General features: G+C 38.3%; 1 protein-coding gene across 6 annotated transcripts in view; it reads right to left on the bottom strand.

Annotated features, from left to right (window-relative positions):
- Positions 1–17,090, bottom strand: part of LTBP1 (latent transforming growth factor beta binding protein 1) — a 740,867-nt gene that overhangs the window by 317,155 nt on the left and 406,622 nt on the right. For all 6 annotated transcript variants that reach the window (XM_049870392.1, XM_049870391.1, XM_049870390.1 and 3 more), the window contains 2 exons: positions 10,479–10,703; positions 8,800–9,074 (listed from right to left, as the gene is read on the bottom strand). In XM_049870392.1, the coding sequence (XP_049726349.1) occupies positions 8,800–9,074; positions 10,479–10,703 (500 nt within the window). The remainder of the gene's footprint in view (positions 1–8,799; positions 9,075–10,478; positions 10,704–17,090) is intronic.

Consider the following 17,090-nt stretch of genomic DNA (forward strand, 5'->3'; position numbering starts at 1 on the left):
AGAAAAAGGAAGGACACTATATAATGATTAAAGGGACAATACAACAAGAAGATATAACCATATTAAATATTTATACACCCAATGACAGGGCTGCAAAATACACAAAACAAACTCTATCAGCATTGAAAAGTGAGATAGACAGCTCCACAATAATAGTAGGAGACTTCAACACACCACTTTCGGTGAAGGACAGGACATCCACAAAGAAGCTCAATAAAGACATGGAAGATCTAAATGCCACAATCAACCAACTTGACCTTGTAGACATATACAGAACACTCCACCCAACAGCAACCAACTGTATTTTCTTTTCTACTGCACATAGAACATTCTCCAGAATAGACCACATATTAGCTCATAAAGCAAGCGTTAGCAGAATCCAAAACACTGAAATATTACAAAGCATCTTCTCTGACCATAAGGCCATAAAAGTAGAAATCAAAAACAGGAAAAGCAGGGAAAAGAAATCAAACACTTGCAAAATGAACAATACCCTGCTCAAAAAAAGGCAGGATTATAGAAGACTTTAAGGATGGAATAAAGAAATTCATAGAATCCAATGGGAATGAAAACACTTTCTATCAGAACCTTTGGGATCCAGCAAAAGCAGTGCTCTGAGGCCAATTTATATCAATAAATGCACACATCCAAGAAGAAAGGGCCAAAATCAAAGAACTATCCCTACAACTTGAACAAATAGAAGGAGAGCAACAAAAGAAACCCACGGGCACCAGAAGAAAACAAATAATAAAAATTAGAGCTGAACTAAATGAAATAGAAAACAGAAAAACAATTGAAAGAATTAACAAGACCAAAAGCTGGTTTTTTGAAAAAAATCAACAAAACTGATAAACCATTGGCCAAACTGATGAAAGAAGAGGAAGTAAATAACGCAAAAAAGAAATGAGATGGGCGATATTACAATAGACCCAACTGAAATTAAAAGAATCATATCAGATTACTATGAAAACTATACTCAAATTTGAAAACCTAGAAGAAACGGATGAATTCTTAGAAACACACCACCTACCTAAACTAACACAAACAAAGTCCCAGTGCATTCGAGTCGATTCCTAGTAGAACAACTAAATAGACCCATAACAAAAGAAGAGATTGAAAAGGGAATCAAAAAACTCCCAACAACAAAAAAAACCCTGGTCCGGACTGCTTCACTGCAGAGTTCTACCAAACTTTCAGAGAAGAGTTAACACCACTACTACTAAAGGTATTTCAGAGCATAGAAAAGGATGGAATACTACCAAATTCATTCTATGAAGCCATCATATCTCTGATACCAAAACCAGGTAAAGACACCACCAGAAAATTATAGACCTATATCCCTCTTCTGGTACCAAAACCAGGTAAAGACACCACCAGAAAATTATAGACCTATATCCCTCATGAATGTAGATGCAAAAATCCTCAACAAAATTCTAGCGAACAGAATTCAACAACATATCAAAAAAATAATTCACCATGACCGAGTGGGATTCATACTAGGTATGCAGGGATGGTTCAACATTAGAAAAACAATTAATGTAATCCACCACATAAATAAAAGACAAGAATCACATGATTTTATCAATTGATGCAGAAGGGGCATTTGATAAAGTTCAACACTCATTCATGATAAAAACTCTCAGCAAAACAGGAACAGAAGGAAAATTTCTCAACATAATAAAAGGCATTTATACAAAGCCAACAGCCAACATCACACTAAATGGAGAGAGTATGAAAACATTCCCATTGAGACAGGGAACCAGACAAGGATGTCCTTTATCACCACTCTTATTCAACATTGTGCTGGAAGTCCTAGCCAGAACAATTAGGTTAGATAAAGAAATAAAGGGTATCCAGACTGGCAAGGAAGAAGTCAAAGTATCTCTATTTGCAGATGACATGATCTTATACACAGAAAACCCTAAGGAATCCTCAGGAAAACTACCAAAACTAATAGAAGAGTTCAGCAGAGTATCAGGATACAAGATAAACATACAAAAATCAGTTGGACTCCTCTATACCAACCAAAAGAACATCGAAGAGGAAATCACCAAATCAATGCCATTTACAGTAGCCCCCAAGAAGATAAAATACTTAGGAATAAATCTTACCAGAGATGTAAAAGACTTATACAAAGAAAACTACAGTACACTTCTGCAAGAAACCAAAAGAGACTTACATAAGTGGAAGAACATACCTTGCTCGTGGATAGGAAGACTTAACATTATAAAAATGTCTATTCTACCAAAAGCAATCTATACATTTAACGCAATTCCGATCCAAATCCCAAGGACATTCTTTAATGAGATGGAGAAACAAATCATCAATTTCATAAGGAAGGAAAAGAGGCCCTGGATAAATAAGGCATTACTGAAAAAGAAGAACAAAGTGGGAGGCCTCACTCTATCTGATTTTAGAACCTATTACACCGCCACAGTAGTCAAAACAGCCCGATACTGGTACAACAGATACATGGACCAATGGAACAGAATTGAGAATCCAGACATAAATTCATCCACATATGAGAAATTGGTATTTGACAAAGGCCCCAAAACAGTTAAATGGGGAAAAGACAGTCTTTTTAACAAATGGTGCTGGCATAACTGGATATCCATCTGCAAAAAAATGAAACAAGACCCATACCTCACTCCATCCACAAAAACTAACTCAAAATGTATCAAAGACCTAAATATAAAATCTAAAACAACAAAGATCATGGAAAAAAAAAAAACTAGGGACAACGTTAGGAGCCCTCATACATGGCATAGACAGTATACAAAACATTATAAAGAATATAGAAGAAAAACTAGGTAATTGGGAGCTACTAAAAATCAAACACTTATGCTCATCCAAAGACTTCACCAAAAGAGTAAAAAGACTACCTACAGGCTGGGAAAAAGTTTTGAGGTATGACATTTCTGATCAGTGCCTGATCTCTAAAATCTACATGATACTGCAAAAACTCAACTGCAAAAAGACAACCCAATTAAAAAAATGGGCAAAAGATATGAATAGACACTTCACTAAAGAAGACATTCAGAAGCCAGCACATATATCAGGAAATGTTCATGATCAGTAGCCATTAGAGAAATGAAGATCAAAACTACAATGAGATTTCATCTCACACCAACAAGGCTGGCACCAATCAAAAAAACACAAAATAATAAATGTTGGAGAGGCTGTGGAGAGATTGGAACACTTCTACACTGCTGGTGGGAATGTCAAATGGTACAACCACTTTGGAAATTGATTTGGCGCTTCCTTAAAAAGTTAGAAATAGAACTACCACATGATCCAGCAATCCCACTCCTTGGGATATAGCCTATAGAAATAAGAGCCTTTACACGAACCAATACATGCACACCCATGTTTACTGCAGCACTGTTTACAATAGCAAAAACATGGAAGCAACCAAGGTGCCCATCAACAGATGAATGGATAAAGAAAGTATGGTATATTCACACAATGGAATAATACACATCGATAAAGAACAGTGAAGAATCTGTGAAACATTTCATAACATGGAGGAACCTGGAAGGCATTACGCTGAGTGAAATTAGTTGCAAAAGGACAAATATTGTATAAGACCACTAATATAAGAACTTGAGAAATAGTTTAAACTGAGAAGAAAACATTCTTTTGTGGTTATGAGCGGGGGAGGGAGGGGGTGGGAGAGGGGTATTCACTAATTAGATAGTAGATAAGAACTACTTTAGGTGAAGGGAAAGACAGCACACAATACAGGGGAGGTCAGCTCAACTGGACTGAACCAAAAGCAAAGAATAAACTGAATGCTTGGAAGTCCAGAGTAGCAGGGGCAGGGGTCTGGGGACCATGGTTGCAGGGGACATCTAAGTAAACTGGCATAATAAAATCTATTAACAAAACATTCTGCATCCCACTTTGAAGAGTCGCGTCTGGGGTCTTAAACGCTAGCAAGCAGCCATCTAAGATGCATCAATTGGTCTCAACCCACCTGGATCAAAGGAGAATGAAGAACACCAAGGACACAAGGTGATTACGAGCCCATGAGACAGAAAAGGCCACATGAACCAGCAACTACATCATCCTGAGACCAGAACTAGATGATGCCCAGCTACAACTGATGACTGCCCTGACAGGGAACACAACAGAGAACCCCTGAGGGAGTAGGAGAGCAGTGGGATGCAGACCCCAAATTCTCAGAAGACCAGACTTAACGGTCTGACTGAGACTGGAAGGACCCCGGTGGTCATGGCCCCCAGACCTTCTGTTGCCCCAGGACAGGAACCTTTCCCAAAGCCAACTCTTCAGACATGGATTGGAGTGGACAATGGGTTGGAGAGGGATGCTGGTCAGGAGTGAGCTTCTTGGATCTGGTGGACACTTGAGACTATGTTGGCATCTTCTGCTTGGAGGGGAGATGAGAGGGTGGAGGGGGTTAGAAGCTGGCGAAAAGGACACAAAAAGAGAGAGTGGAGGGAGAAAGCAGTCTGTCTCATTAGGGGGAGAGTAATTGGGAGTGTGTAGCAAGGTGTATATGGGTTTTTGTATGAGAGACTGACTTGATTTGTAAACTTTCCCTTAAAGCACAATAAAAATTATTTTTAAAAAAAACGTATTAAATGAACTAAAGTTACCATTTTCAAATTCAGCATGAAGTTTTATTATTTTATTTATAAATCTAGAAACTTTTAACATTTTCCCTGTCTTTTTCTCTTAAGCAAATTCAAATATGCTGAGATATTCAAAGAACAATACAATTATTGCCTGCATACCCACCTCTCCGAGTCATAATCTCCAATATACCATTTTATATACGAAACACATTTGAAAGTAAATTAGAGATACCATAAAATTTCACCCTTCACTGGGCTGATAGTATTTCCCCAAAATTCATGCCCTTCCTGGAACCTCAGAATGTGAACTTCTACGGAAACAGGGTCTTTGCAGATATAATTAGTTAAGATGATGTTATACCGGAATAATGTAGTCTCTAACCCAACGTGTTCTTATAAGAAAAAAAGACTCAGAAACAGACAAGAAGAACATTTTGTGACGATAAAGGGAGAAATTGGAATGATGAGTCCATAAGCCAAGAAGCACCAAAGACTGCCAACAACTCCTGAAACTAAAAGACAAGCATGGGACAGATTCTCCCCTAGAGCTTTCAGGGGTAGCGTGGTCCTGCTGACACATTTTTTTCAAACTTCTAGTCCCCATAACTCTTGAGAGAATAAATCTCTGTTTTATGTCACCCAACTCGTAGTAATTCGTGATTGCAATTCTCAGAAACTAATACACATCTCTAAAACTTTAGCACGCATCTCTTCAGGAAGATGGACATTCTCCTACCTCAATACCATTATCACACCTAAGAAAATTAATAATAATTTCATAATATCATCGAATTCAAATTTCCCCAACTGTTTCCAAAATGTTTCAAAGCTGCATTTTTTTTAACCAAGATTTAATTAAGGATCATGCATTACCTTTGTTGTTGAGTCTCTAGTCACTTTCTACAAAAGTCATCTCACCTTTTTTCATGATTTCTTTTTACGAAACCAGGCCATAAAGCCCTACATTATGAATTTGTTTGATTTTTTCTTGTGGTATTTTTAACTTGCCCCTTTATACTCAGTAGTTCCTGCAAGGTGGAAGTTAGGTGGAAAAGCTTGAGTCAATTAAATTACACATTTTGACAAGAACACTAGAAGAGTGACACTGTCAACTTTATACCATGTCAGATCAGGAGGCACAGAATGCCAGGCTGTCCACTGCTGATGATGCTGAGCTTGATCACCTGGTTAAGGGGACTTCCATGACATTCTGACCTTATACCATATGTCATTTATATTGCACTATGCCTCAGATTTAAAAGGCTTAATATTTGTGCAGAAGTTTGCCAAGAATCCCACACTATTCTATGTCTCTGGTCTCTTCTGACACTTCTTCCTCATCCCTTTCTTCCAACATTCTCTTTACTGTGTTTAATTACTCCCCTCTCTGTAAGCTATGTTTCCTAACCAATTGTCTATTTTGCTCCATCATCCAAGTAGTTCCCAAAATCCTTCTCTCTATGAAGTTTCCCTGAATTTAAATATACTGATCAATCCAATTAAAATTGCCCTATAGTTCAGGGGTCAGCCTAATTGTTAGAATGTGCCACAGAAATAAAGGCTGTTTATATAAAATTTATTTCGTATATAACCTCTCACAGCAGCACATAGACATCCAGGCTTATTGATAACCTACAGCATTAAAAGGCTCAATAGTTGAAACCCGCTGCTAATAAGAATCCTCCCACTGAGCAACACAACAGTGAACATTTATGCAGTTGTTTTTGCCATTCATTAAAATCTACCCGTATCGCCTGGCTGCAGCTAAGTTTTCAAGCCAGACATAACAAGAAAGTACAAGCATCTTCAAACATCTTTGTAGAAAACATCTTATATACTACTGACTTTCGCAAGTAATGTATTTTTTTAAATGCCTGGGTCACTCTAATTGCACAAATTAATTGGGCAATCATAAGTATCCAGCAACATTTCTCGCCAAAAGGAAAACAAATACATTCTGAGAATGTTTTCTGAAAACAGGTCTTACTAGTGACTACACATGTGAAATGAATTAAAAACTGAGCTCACTGTCTGGATCATTTAGAGCAAAAGTAGAGCAGTATCCAGATAAGGTAAAATTATTCCACTGCATTTAAATTATTTGGGAAACTCTACCAATTATCCAATTCATTTTGAATTTATTAATCAGTTTAGGATTACAAGTAACTGATTCGTTCATATTTTTTCTAATATTATATAAGAAGAACAAGTTTGTTAATTCCCTATTTTCTTTCTAGTCTAACTTGGACACTGGGAAGAAAGGCACTCAGCTCCTAGTTTTAAAAGGATCTGTTTTTCTTTTCTCCACGGCCAACCTAAGGTGGAATGGCTAAACAACGCAAATGGCACCAAATTCGCCCTCCCTCTCCAAGACTAGTTGGGGCAAAATTGTGAAATGTATCAGGTTTGCTTTCAGCTTTTCTGCCTCTATCAAAACCTGCTCTCACCACAAGACTTCAGTCCTAACATCTAACCTAAACTTAAATTAATGATATTCCTTTTCCCAAAAGCATTTGCTTAAATCTGGTCTTCTACTGAGGTATAAAAAGTGGTGCCAGCTCTCTTTTAGTAGGCATTTCAGGTTATCTGCAGGCACCTAAGATTGTGTTTGGGGGGTTGAGGCCCTCTCTGCCTTACAGAAATTACATGACATAAGCAACCACATATTCTCACTATTTTTTTAAATTTGACTCTAATCTTTACACAGTTCTACAACATTTACAAAGCAGCTTTTACATTAATTACCTTGCTTAATCTTGACAAAGCTCTGTGAGACAGGTATTCCTATAGCCACTGAACAGATAAGGAAGCTGCCTGCCTGCCACCAAGTGCTGGGCCCATGGCTCTAACAAGGTCTATAAATCCACATGGAGCTCTTTCATTTCCATGTGCTGCCTTCCAGTCAAGTCTAAAACCAGCGTTCCCTTCTTCCTTGGAAGAAAGGCGATAACCCTACCATTGACCTGCCTAGTACCTAGTACCTAGTACCTAAAACTATTCTCTAGGTGTCTAAAACCATAACAATTGATTCTGTTACCCCCAAACATTTCACAATAATTTTTGCATACCCAGGAAACAACAAAGGAACAATAATAAATGTACCTCATCTTCTCTTCTCATTAGGTGTTCAAAGCATAATCCAAGCACAGGAGGTGAACCAGGAGGCAAAGTTATGTCATTATCACATAACCCCAATGCCATGGTATACTACCTTTGCTATGTACATTTAATGATGAGTTTCAAAGAAAACTTAGACTTTTTCTCACTTTATGATATAAATATGGGCCTAAAGTTCATGAAGGAAGGTATCGGTAGTTCGGTGGTAGAATCCCCACCTTCCATGCAGGACAGCTGGGTTCGACACGTGGCCGATGTACCACAAGCGCAGCCACTACCCATCTGGCGATGGAGGCTTGTGTACTGCTATGATGCTGAATAGGTTTTAGCAGAGCTTCCAGTCTAACAGAGACGAGAAAGAAAACCCTGGCAATCTACTTCTGAAAAATCAGCCAGTGAAAACCTTATGGATCATGGTCCAATTCTGCTGTGGATGGGGTTACCATGAGTCAGGGGCCAACTCTACAGCAGATAACAGCAACAAAAACAAAGTTCATGTAAATACAATGATATTTAAAATGCATTTTAAACAACTCATGCATTATCATTCTGGCTATGAATTTTTATCAGAAGGAAATCAAAGATGACAATGGGTTCAAACCTCAACCGTACCTATTAACCTGCAAACAATTGAAAAAAGGCATAAATATTTTCAAACATCTTTGAAGCACATATCTCATGTACTGTATCTCATGGCTGACCCACGTTTTATGTACATATCACTCGAACTGAACAAATACAAAAGGGCAATCATAGACTTCCAGGAATATTTCTGGAAGCTCACTACTTAAAATTACCCTATCGTTCAGGGGTCAGCAAACTTTTCTCTGAAGGGCCACAGGGTAAATATTTTAGAGTTTGTGTGCCATATGGTCTCTGTCACAACTACTCAACTCTGTCACGGTGGTATAAAATCAGCCACAGATAATATGAGCATGTGTTCCAAAAAAAACTTTATTTACAAAAACAGGCCCATGGTCCATAATTTGTCAATGCTAACTATCATTTTACCAAGTCTGGCTCCTATAAAAATGACAGTATATCTGGAATGCATTACTAAAATAGGCTGGATAGTCTTGCTCACCTGTGATCCAATGGTTTCCTGGAAGCACCGGCCAAGTTGTGTCTTAGCAGTTACAGGATAGATGTGAGGAATGACCTGCTGGTGGGAGTATGTGGAATGTACTGTCTGGGTCTTCTGAACGGGGTGCTCTTGATGAGGCATTTGAGATTGCCCTGGTTGAGTTTCTTTCACCTTCTGGCCTGTCGGGCCATCGATTCTAGAAACCTGATGTATCTGGACTGAAGCCTCAGGAGGGTGCTTCACATGGATATTGACAATGTTGGGAGGGAATTTCACTAAAACAGATTAAAAGGAAAGCTTGTCAGTAAACGAATAATTAACATCTAAGCCATGATTTTTAAAACTTGAAGGTAAATTTTGTGTGTGTGTGTGTAATAATGAAAATTATACATATATATATATTTTTGCTGCACAGCCATTAAAATTCTTGAGAATAAAGCATTGCATTCCAAATAAAAATTAATCCTAAATTCAAACATTTTAAAAAGTAAAATTGCAATTTTAAAAGCCATTAAAACCTCACACAGTAATACATTCATGAGACAACAATATTTTTTCAGGTTACTCATACAAAGCTACGAAATTCATGCTTCTTTAGTTGTTACAGATGGACCAGTTAAAACCAGTTGTCCTCGAGTCAGTTCTGGCTTACGGAAACCCCACGTGTGCCAGAGGAGAACTCTGCTCCACAGGCATTCAGTGGCTGATTTTTAAAAAGCAGATCACCAAGCCTTTCTCCTGAGGAGCCACTAGGTGGACTCAAGCCGCCAACCTTTTGGTTAACAACTATGTGTGTAAACCGTATGCACTACCCAGGGACTCCTATAGGTGGGCACATTTTATCAAGTAATAGTAATGGAGGCTCAAGAGGTCAATTATTTTTGCAGTTCTCAAAGTTTCTAACGTAGAAATTTTAGGTTGTACTTTTCTATATCAAAGGAGGAAGTCCAATTTCACAAAACATAAATCTCTTATCTTGAACGGCAGCATATGGTGTTCCTTGTGACACATGTACACAAAAATACCAAAGTGTGTTACTTCCTATCTGTAACAAGATCTACTTTCTATAGCTTTCAAACAAAATTTCATCTTCTGATAAAAAGTTTCAGGTTTTAAGAATAAGAGCCAATAACACTTCTCTGGCCCCCTTTTAAAAATTATGTATTTATAGGTTATGCCAGGTTTAAAAAAATGAATTAAGTCATAGAATTTCTGGGTCCAAGTGACCTAGTTTACCTTCTTCTGAGGACTGAATAAATTGAAGCTTAGTGAGGTAAGCGATTGTTTAAAACTAAAACCAAGTACTCTTCAACTACAAAATAGACTTGTTATTCGTCAGCAGGTACTGTGTGATCCTCTACTTTACTCATACATTAAGGGCGAGAACACTGTCTTAGTTGCTTTTCTATTTCTCAGGCCTGACTGGAACAGTCATTCACATTTATTAGCTGTCAGTGGTAAAACTCACCAGAGAAGATCGGGCTCCTTTTTTGACCTTCTTATTTCCGAGATAACAAGTCTCTATGGCCATATACCTGGGTCCACATTCTGTCCCTACTACCTTTTCCCCTTTCTATTCCAATATAAACCCTAACCATCTGCAAATACTTGGCTTCTGTATGGGCTTGGCAAGTTAAGTAAAGTATAACTAACAGGCAAAATAAGAATAAAAAGCTTACCTTTGACTCCTTGCTGGCTAGTCATGGTCAGAGGCAAAGTATGTGTAGAGTGGACAACACGTGTTCCCAACGCCTTGCCTGACTGCTGGGACTGCTGATAAGGTTTAGGCACACCAGCTGTGTGGACTGGGATCTGACAAAGCTTCCCTGTGAAGTTTGGAGGGCACTGGCATTTGTCCCTTGAACTGCACTGGCCACCATTCATACATGGAAGATGGCAAATTACTGAAAGGGGACAAGAAAATAGAGTTGGTGAGTTTCTCAAATGATAAAATAACGGTAAAAAACAAACAAAAAACTGCAGCTCATTGTGACCATCGTATTCCCAGTGACTTTAGAAATGGCAAGCAAAGGGGCAAACTATACTATGTCAAAATAGTCTCTATTATTCACTACCTTCATTTTCTTTTCATCTCGAGTCATTTAACTCTCCAATTCCTTCTGATTGCTCTCCCTCAGCAATGGAAACCAAGGCTTCAAACCAGTTATTTTAGGTTTGACGCCCCCTTCTGAGAATTTGCATTTCCACCCCAAATTTTACTGATCAAAATCTACATCTTAACAAGATCCCCAGGTGATTCTCACAGGGGATCTTGCTAAAATGTAGATTCAGATTCAGTATATCTGAGGTGGAAATACAAATTCTCAGCAAGAGGTCGAACCAAAAATAACCAGTTTGAAGCCCTGATGGAAACAGGACTTCATAAAAAAAGAATTTATATAAAGTAACCACACAGGATTATTGTCTATCATAAAACCAAAACCAAACCAAACCCAGTGCCGTTGAGTCGATTCCGACTCATAGCGACCCTACAGGACAGAGTAGAACCACCCCATAGAGTTTCCAAGGAGCGCCTGGCGGATTTGAACTGCCGCCCCTTTGGTTTGCAGCCTTAGCACTTAACCACTACACTACCAGGGTTTCCTTTCATAGTGTCCTTTTAAATACCATTTGCAATCTGTAATTACTTGTTTGCTTTCCTATTTAATTGCTAATTCATTGACTTTCTCCCCAGATTATAAACTCCTTGGGGGTAAGGGACATGTCTATTTTATTAACCTCTAAAAAAAAAAAAAAAATTTTTTTTTTTTTATATCCTCAGCACCTAGAACAATGTGTGGCACATAGTGGACATTAAATAAACATTCACTCAGAGAAGAAACAAACGAGGGCAATAAAATAGTTTTCTATCATCTGTTGAGAATTTTCTCTAAGTACAACATTGAACTAAGTGCTGGCCTGAATAAAGGAGGAGAATACACACTTGACAGGAATTTGCAATCTAGTTAGGGTGACAAGACCTCTGCGAAACCTAAAAGATTGGGTGTGATTATTAGTTTGGAATTCAATTTACTTAGATAACTAAATAAGACATTTTAAGAGGAATATTTAACTCTGGGTAAATTAAGCTCATGATCAACCTCTCCATCCCTAATGAATTCTTCCTATCGCCTTATAAACATAATCAAATTTCTTCCAGCTTAAAAAAAAGGAAAAACCCTCAATCCCATTTCCTTCTAGCTTCTACTATCTTTAAATATCTTCCCCATGACTAAACTTTCCAAAAGAATTACCTGTTCACTTCTCAGTGCACTACAATTTAGGTTGGGCTGTGTTCTCTCTTTTCACACCTCTCTTCCACACTGACACTGCGCTTATCAAGGTCCCCATTAGCTAGATCCTTGGTTTTTATGACATCTCACTCACCCATTTTGCTCCTTCCTCTTTGTCCATTCCATCTTAGTATTCTTTGCAGGCTCAACTTTTTTTTTGTTTACTTGTCCTTTAAATGCTGATGTTCTTTAAGGTATGGTCTTAAAATCATCTTTACTAATTCTACACACTCTTCCTCTATGATTTCATCCTATCATACGCTGATGTCACCAAAATTTATGTTTACAGGCCAAAGCTTTCTCCTGAGTTTCAAACACATCCACCCAACTGTCTACTATGGTATATCTCCAGGTAGATATTCCACAAGCACCATCTTCCTCCTGATACCACTCTCCATCCATTGGCCTTTAACAGCACCTAAGTGCCACCCTCTCGCTTCACCTACACAAAGGCAGTCCTCCCTTTGAAGCGTTTATCAATTCTGTTCACATCCTTCTCGTCGTAGGGACCCTGTTCCCTCTGCAGCCTCATCACTTGTAAATCTCATCTCAGTTTCTACAATCCTACCACACTGCACTTTCCTCCATTTTTCAGTGTGTTGTGCCCTCACACCTCCAGAGTTCCATCCATGCTGTGTCCTCTGCCTGCTACACTCTTTGTATCACCTGACTCCCCTCACCTATCTAACCTCTACTTATCTTTCAGACTCAGCTTAAATCTCACTTCTAGAAGGATTCCCAGTTGCCCCTCATATACGTTTGATGTCTCTCCTCTGTGCTTCCATGGAATCTCATAGCTACCCCATCATGCCACTTTGTGTACTACATTACAACTGTCTGACTACTTTTCTGCATGACCCTGTGTGGTTAGAGCTCTAGCTTGTTATGTTTTACCCCTAGCACCTAGCTTGGTGTCCAGAAGAAATGTTGGGGTTGGAAAAAATATTGAATGAATAAACAGATTTATGGCTACCAAAGTGCCAAATAACACTCTAGGTGCTATGGAAGATTCAGTCCCTGCCCTTAAGAAACTTAATAGCTAACTGGGGAGGGTGAATACTAAATAATAACTGAAAATACAGATCAGCAAATAGTGACAATTGGACAATATAAATGCTATGGAACTTTAGAGAGGAGAAAAGCCACTTCTGAGAAGTCAAAGTAGACTAATTTGGGATAAATCTTTGAAACTACCTAAGTTCAGAAAATACAGAGGATATATTCTAGAAAAGCGAGACAGCATGTATAAAGAAGGTGAGGCAGGAATACCTGGGAGATGAATAAGTCTGTATTGCTGAAACTCAGGGTTCTGAGGAGGAAGGAATAAAGTAATAAACTGGAAGAAGTATGCTTAAATCAGACAACGGAAGTTCTTAAGTGCCTGATAAGGAGTTTTGATTTTATTCTGTAAACAGTAGGTTATTTTGGACACTTCAAGCAGAAGATTAAGCAATGCTAAAAAAAAGTGCTCCAGGGAGAGCACTCTGGTGATGGAGAGTGCTGGAATGGAGAGCGACTAAAGTGAGGAAGTCATTTAGGTGACTTTTACGATACTTGAAATACAAGCTGAAAAGCACATATATTAGGACGGTGGCAACAGAAATGGAAAGAAACAGGAAGCAATATAATGATGGAGGAGAACCAATATATCTTGGAGATGGGATATAAGAGGTAAAAGCAGGCCAGAGGCAGTAGTGGGGTGGGGGAAGGAGGAAGAGAAAGAAAAGAGCCAGAAAAAAATTACCAAGGTGGCAACCCAGAAATGGCACACAGGGCCTGACTATGTTGATCAACTCACAACTGCCCATGTGGGAGCGACCTGGGAAATGGTTTCATAGAGCCTTGTCTACTCTTCAAAGCGCTGGATAAGTGAGGAGGGAGACAAAGGTCACTCTGAGATCGAGTCAGAGAGGCTTCATGATTCCCAATTCAAGTCTGAATTAAATTTCTAAATTACAATCTGGTTACACCGAATAGTCTTAATAAGTAATGGGTAGGGGCAAGGGCAACAGAGCCAGGCCATGATTTAAAATGTACAACAACGGGTAGCTGGAATATGAGCACTCTTTATTTTGCATGGCCCCAATATGTTCTGTTTGTTTTTTTAATTTATGCAAATTTTCTGGTTTAGTTAAATAAGACCAGTCACCCAACAACATGGTTCAAATTTCAGTTACCCTAGTATGCTGACTGTAAGTAGTTGCATAAAATGCAAACTTCACTACTAGCTTTTGGTCCATAAATCACTAGGAGAGTAACAAATGTGCATCATGATCAATGATAATCACATCACTTCTTTCAAAGTCTGTCAATGACTGGTCACTACACATTCGTTATTTGGTTCATGCACAGACAGTACATAGTCGAGTTGCCTCCGTGTCTCCCAGAGATAAACTCACATGACATTTCACGAATGTGGATAATCAATTCTGACTCATAGCAACTCTATAGGACAGAGTAGAAATGCCCCATAGGGTTTCCAAGACTGTAAATCTTTATGGAAGCAGACCGTCATATCTTTCTCCCGTGGAGTGACTGGTGAGTTCAAACCACTGACCTTTTGGTTAGCAGCTGAGTGCTTTTACCACTGCACCACCAGGGCTCCTTCAAAAGAGGGTACTGATCAACAAATCAGAAAGCCTAGCAAGAAAATGAAAGGTGGTAACACTGAAAGTGAAACTGGAAAGTGGTTGTGATAAAAATATGAAGATGTCCCAGAGGATATGACATTCAATGAACTCTCAGAGATAACACACAACATTGAAAGCACAAAGGATAAAATATTGGAGAGCTGATCCAAACTTAGAAAGAAATATAAAAATTCTCCAATTCATAGACAAGATGCTTGCTCGGTAACAAAAAGTATACAGCATAAAGAAGGTAAACACTGTTCCAACTATTCTTGGTAAGTTTTTTGCAAAGAAATAAAACTAATTCTCAATGTTTCTAACATTTCAAATTAATGGTATTAAATAAATATTAGTTCTACTATTTTTTTTTTTTTTTTCATTTCCTTATTGCGGTGGTTAAAGTTGTATGTCAACTTGGCTGGGCCATGATTCTCAGTGGATTGATAGTTGTGTGATGGTCTGATCACTCCCATGATGAGATTTGATATTATGTGATCACCTCCATGATGTGATCTCTCGTGAGTGGCCAATCAGTTGAGAGGGAGTTTTCTCGGGTGCGTGGCCTGCATGGGCATGTAGATATTCTGGTTGTGAGCTTTTGCTCATCCTGGAACCTGCAGCTGGCTCCTGTTCATCTGATCTCTGATTCTTGGGACTTAAGCTAGCAGCTTACCTGCAGTCTTGCCTGCCGACCTTTGGTATTCATTGATCTTCACAGCCTGTGAGCTAGAGCCCTGCTCTCCAGCCTGGCAATCTTGGGTTCACCAGCCTCTGTGGCTACATAAATCAGGGGAAGCCTCTATGCTGACCCACGGACTTGGGACGTTCCAGCCTCTACAACCACATGAGCCATTTCCTTGCTATAAATCTCTCTCTATATATATGTATTTGTATGCTTTACTGGTTTTGCTTCTCTAGAGAACCCAGCTTAAGACACCTATACATTTATACCCTACAGTAAGAGAGCTTTCGTGTTTTAACAAAGAAGTTAAAGGTCACAGAATTTGCAATTTTTCCAATGATAATTATGATCATTTTGCTTGTATGGTCTTTTTACACTCTCACACAACCATGCTAAGTGAGGACAACCTGCACTCTGTACAAAAATAAGTGAGTTTATGATAGTTCAGGGACCCTCCAAAACTTCATGTGTATAATTGCCTTTTTTTTTTTTACAAAAAATAAAAAGTTAACCAATTGACTCCTATGAGCTATCTCCAGTATCAATAGCACACTTTGAAATCTAACATGAACTTTATTAGTTTTGTTTAAATCTACCTTTAAGCTCTCTGATATAACTATATAATATTTCAATGGCTGCACAAGTATAAGTGGATATAGCAATAGTCCCTGAATAGAACTCCAGTAACCCTATGTCTCTGGTCACAAAGGTAATGATTTCTGCTTGACTTATTTCAACCAATAAAAGGCCACTGTTTATAACCAGTTATGAATGAGAAATAATATATCTACTCTCCTGTTCCAGCATTTTCTACAAATCTAAATCACAATATTGAGTTCTTTGCCTTAGCTCAATAACTACCTACCTGTTCAGACTTTTGTGGCAGATGATCTTTTTATAGCTAAACAGTCTTTTCTATGAAAGAAAACAAATTTAAAATCAACTTATGGACTTAAGAATTTAACTATGAATAGTCTCTTTCTGTTTCAAAAGTTCACACTATCCTCATAACATCACCTAGTGATATATAGTCTGGGCTGCCAGTGTTCTATAAAGCCTTCTCAGAACATAAAGAAGGAAAAGAATAAATGAATCTTTAAAGCTGACTTGAGAAGCTTGTGGTATGCTGGTTTCAAGTTTAGCCATGGCACATATACTTTAGAACGTATAACTAGAAGGTATAATGCAGAGGCTTAGCTGAGAAATTCTATAACTTGTTGGCTTGACATTTTGTTGGCCATTGCGAAAATTCACTATATCGCACCATATGGTCACTTGGGAACTCTTGCAAATAACAAGAGGTATGTGGGCCTTCAACCTATTATTCCAAAAAGTGTAATTTCATGACAACCATTCAAAGCATCTCAGGGTACTACTATAGAAGGTCAAAATGAGCAAAAGGATCCATGCTGGAAGATCAACAAGTTGGAGGTTTTAAATACGTCAAGCGTTTCAGTTGCATTCCACCATTCACTTTGGCCTGTAAAACAACCTGCAGTACTCAAGAAATTGGGCTGACAGAATAATACTGACATTCTATGCCAAAAACATTGGAACCTAGTTTAAACATATGTTAATTACTCATATACAAATATAAGCAAGCTGAATTTTCAAAAAATGTGCACAATAAAAAGGTATACTACATCTCTTTCTTGTTATCTTAGCTGATTATAAAAATACTTCAGC

This window comes from Elephas maximus, chromosome 26 (assembly GCF_024166365.1).
Source record: "Elephas maximus indicus isolate mEleMax1 chromosome 26, mEleMax1 primary haplotype, whole genome shotgun sequence".
Lineage (NCBI taxonomy): Eukaryota > Metazoa > Chordata > Mammalia > Proboscidea > Elephantidae > Elephas > Elephas maximus.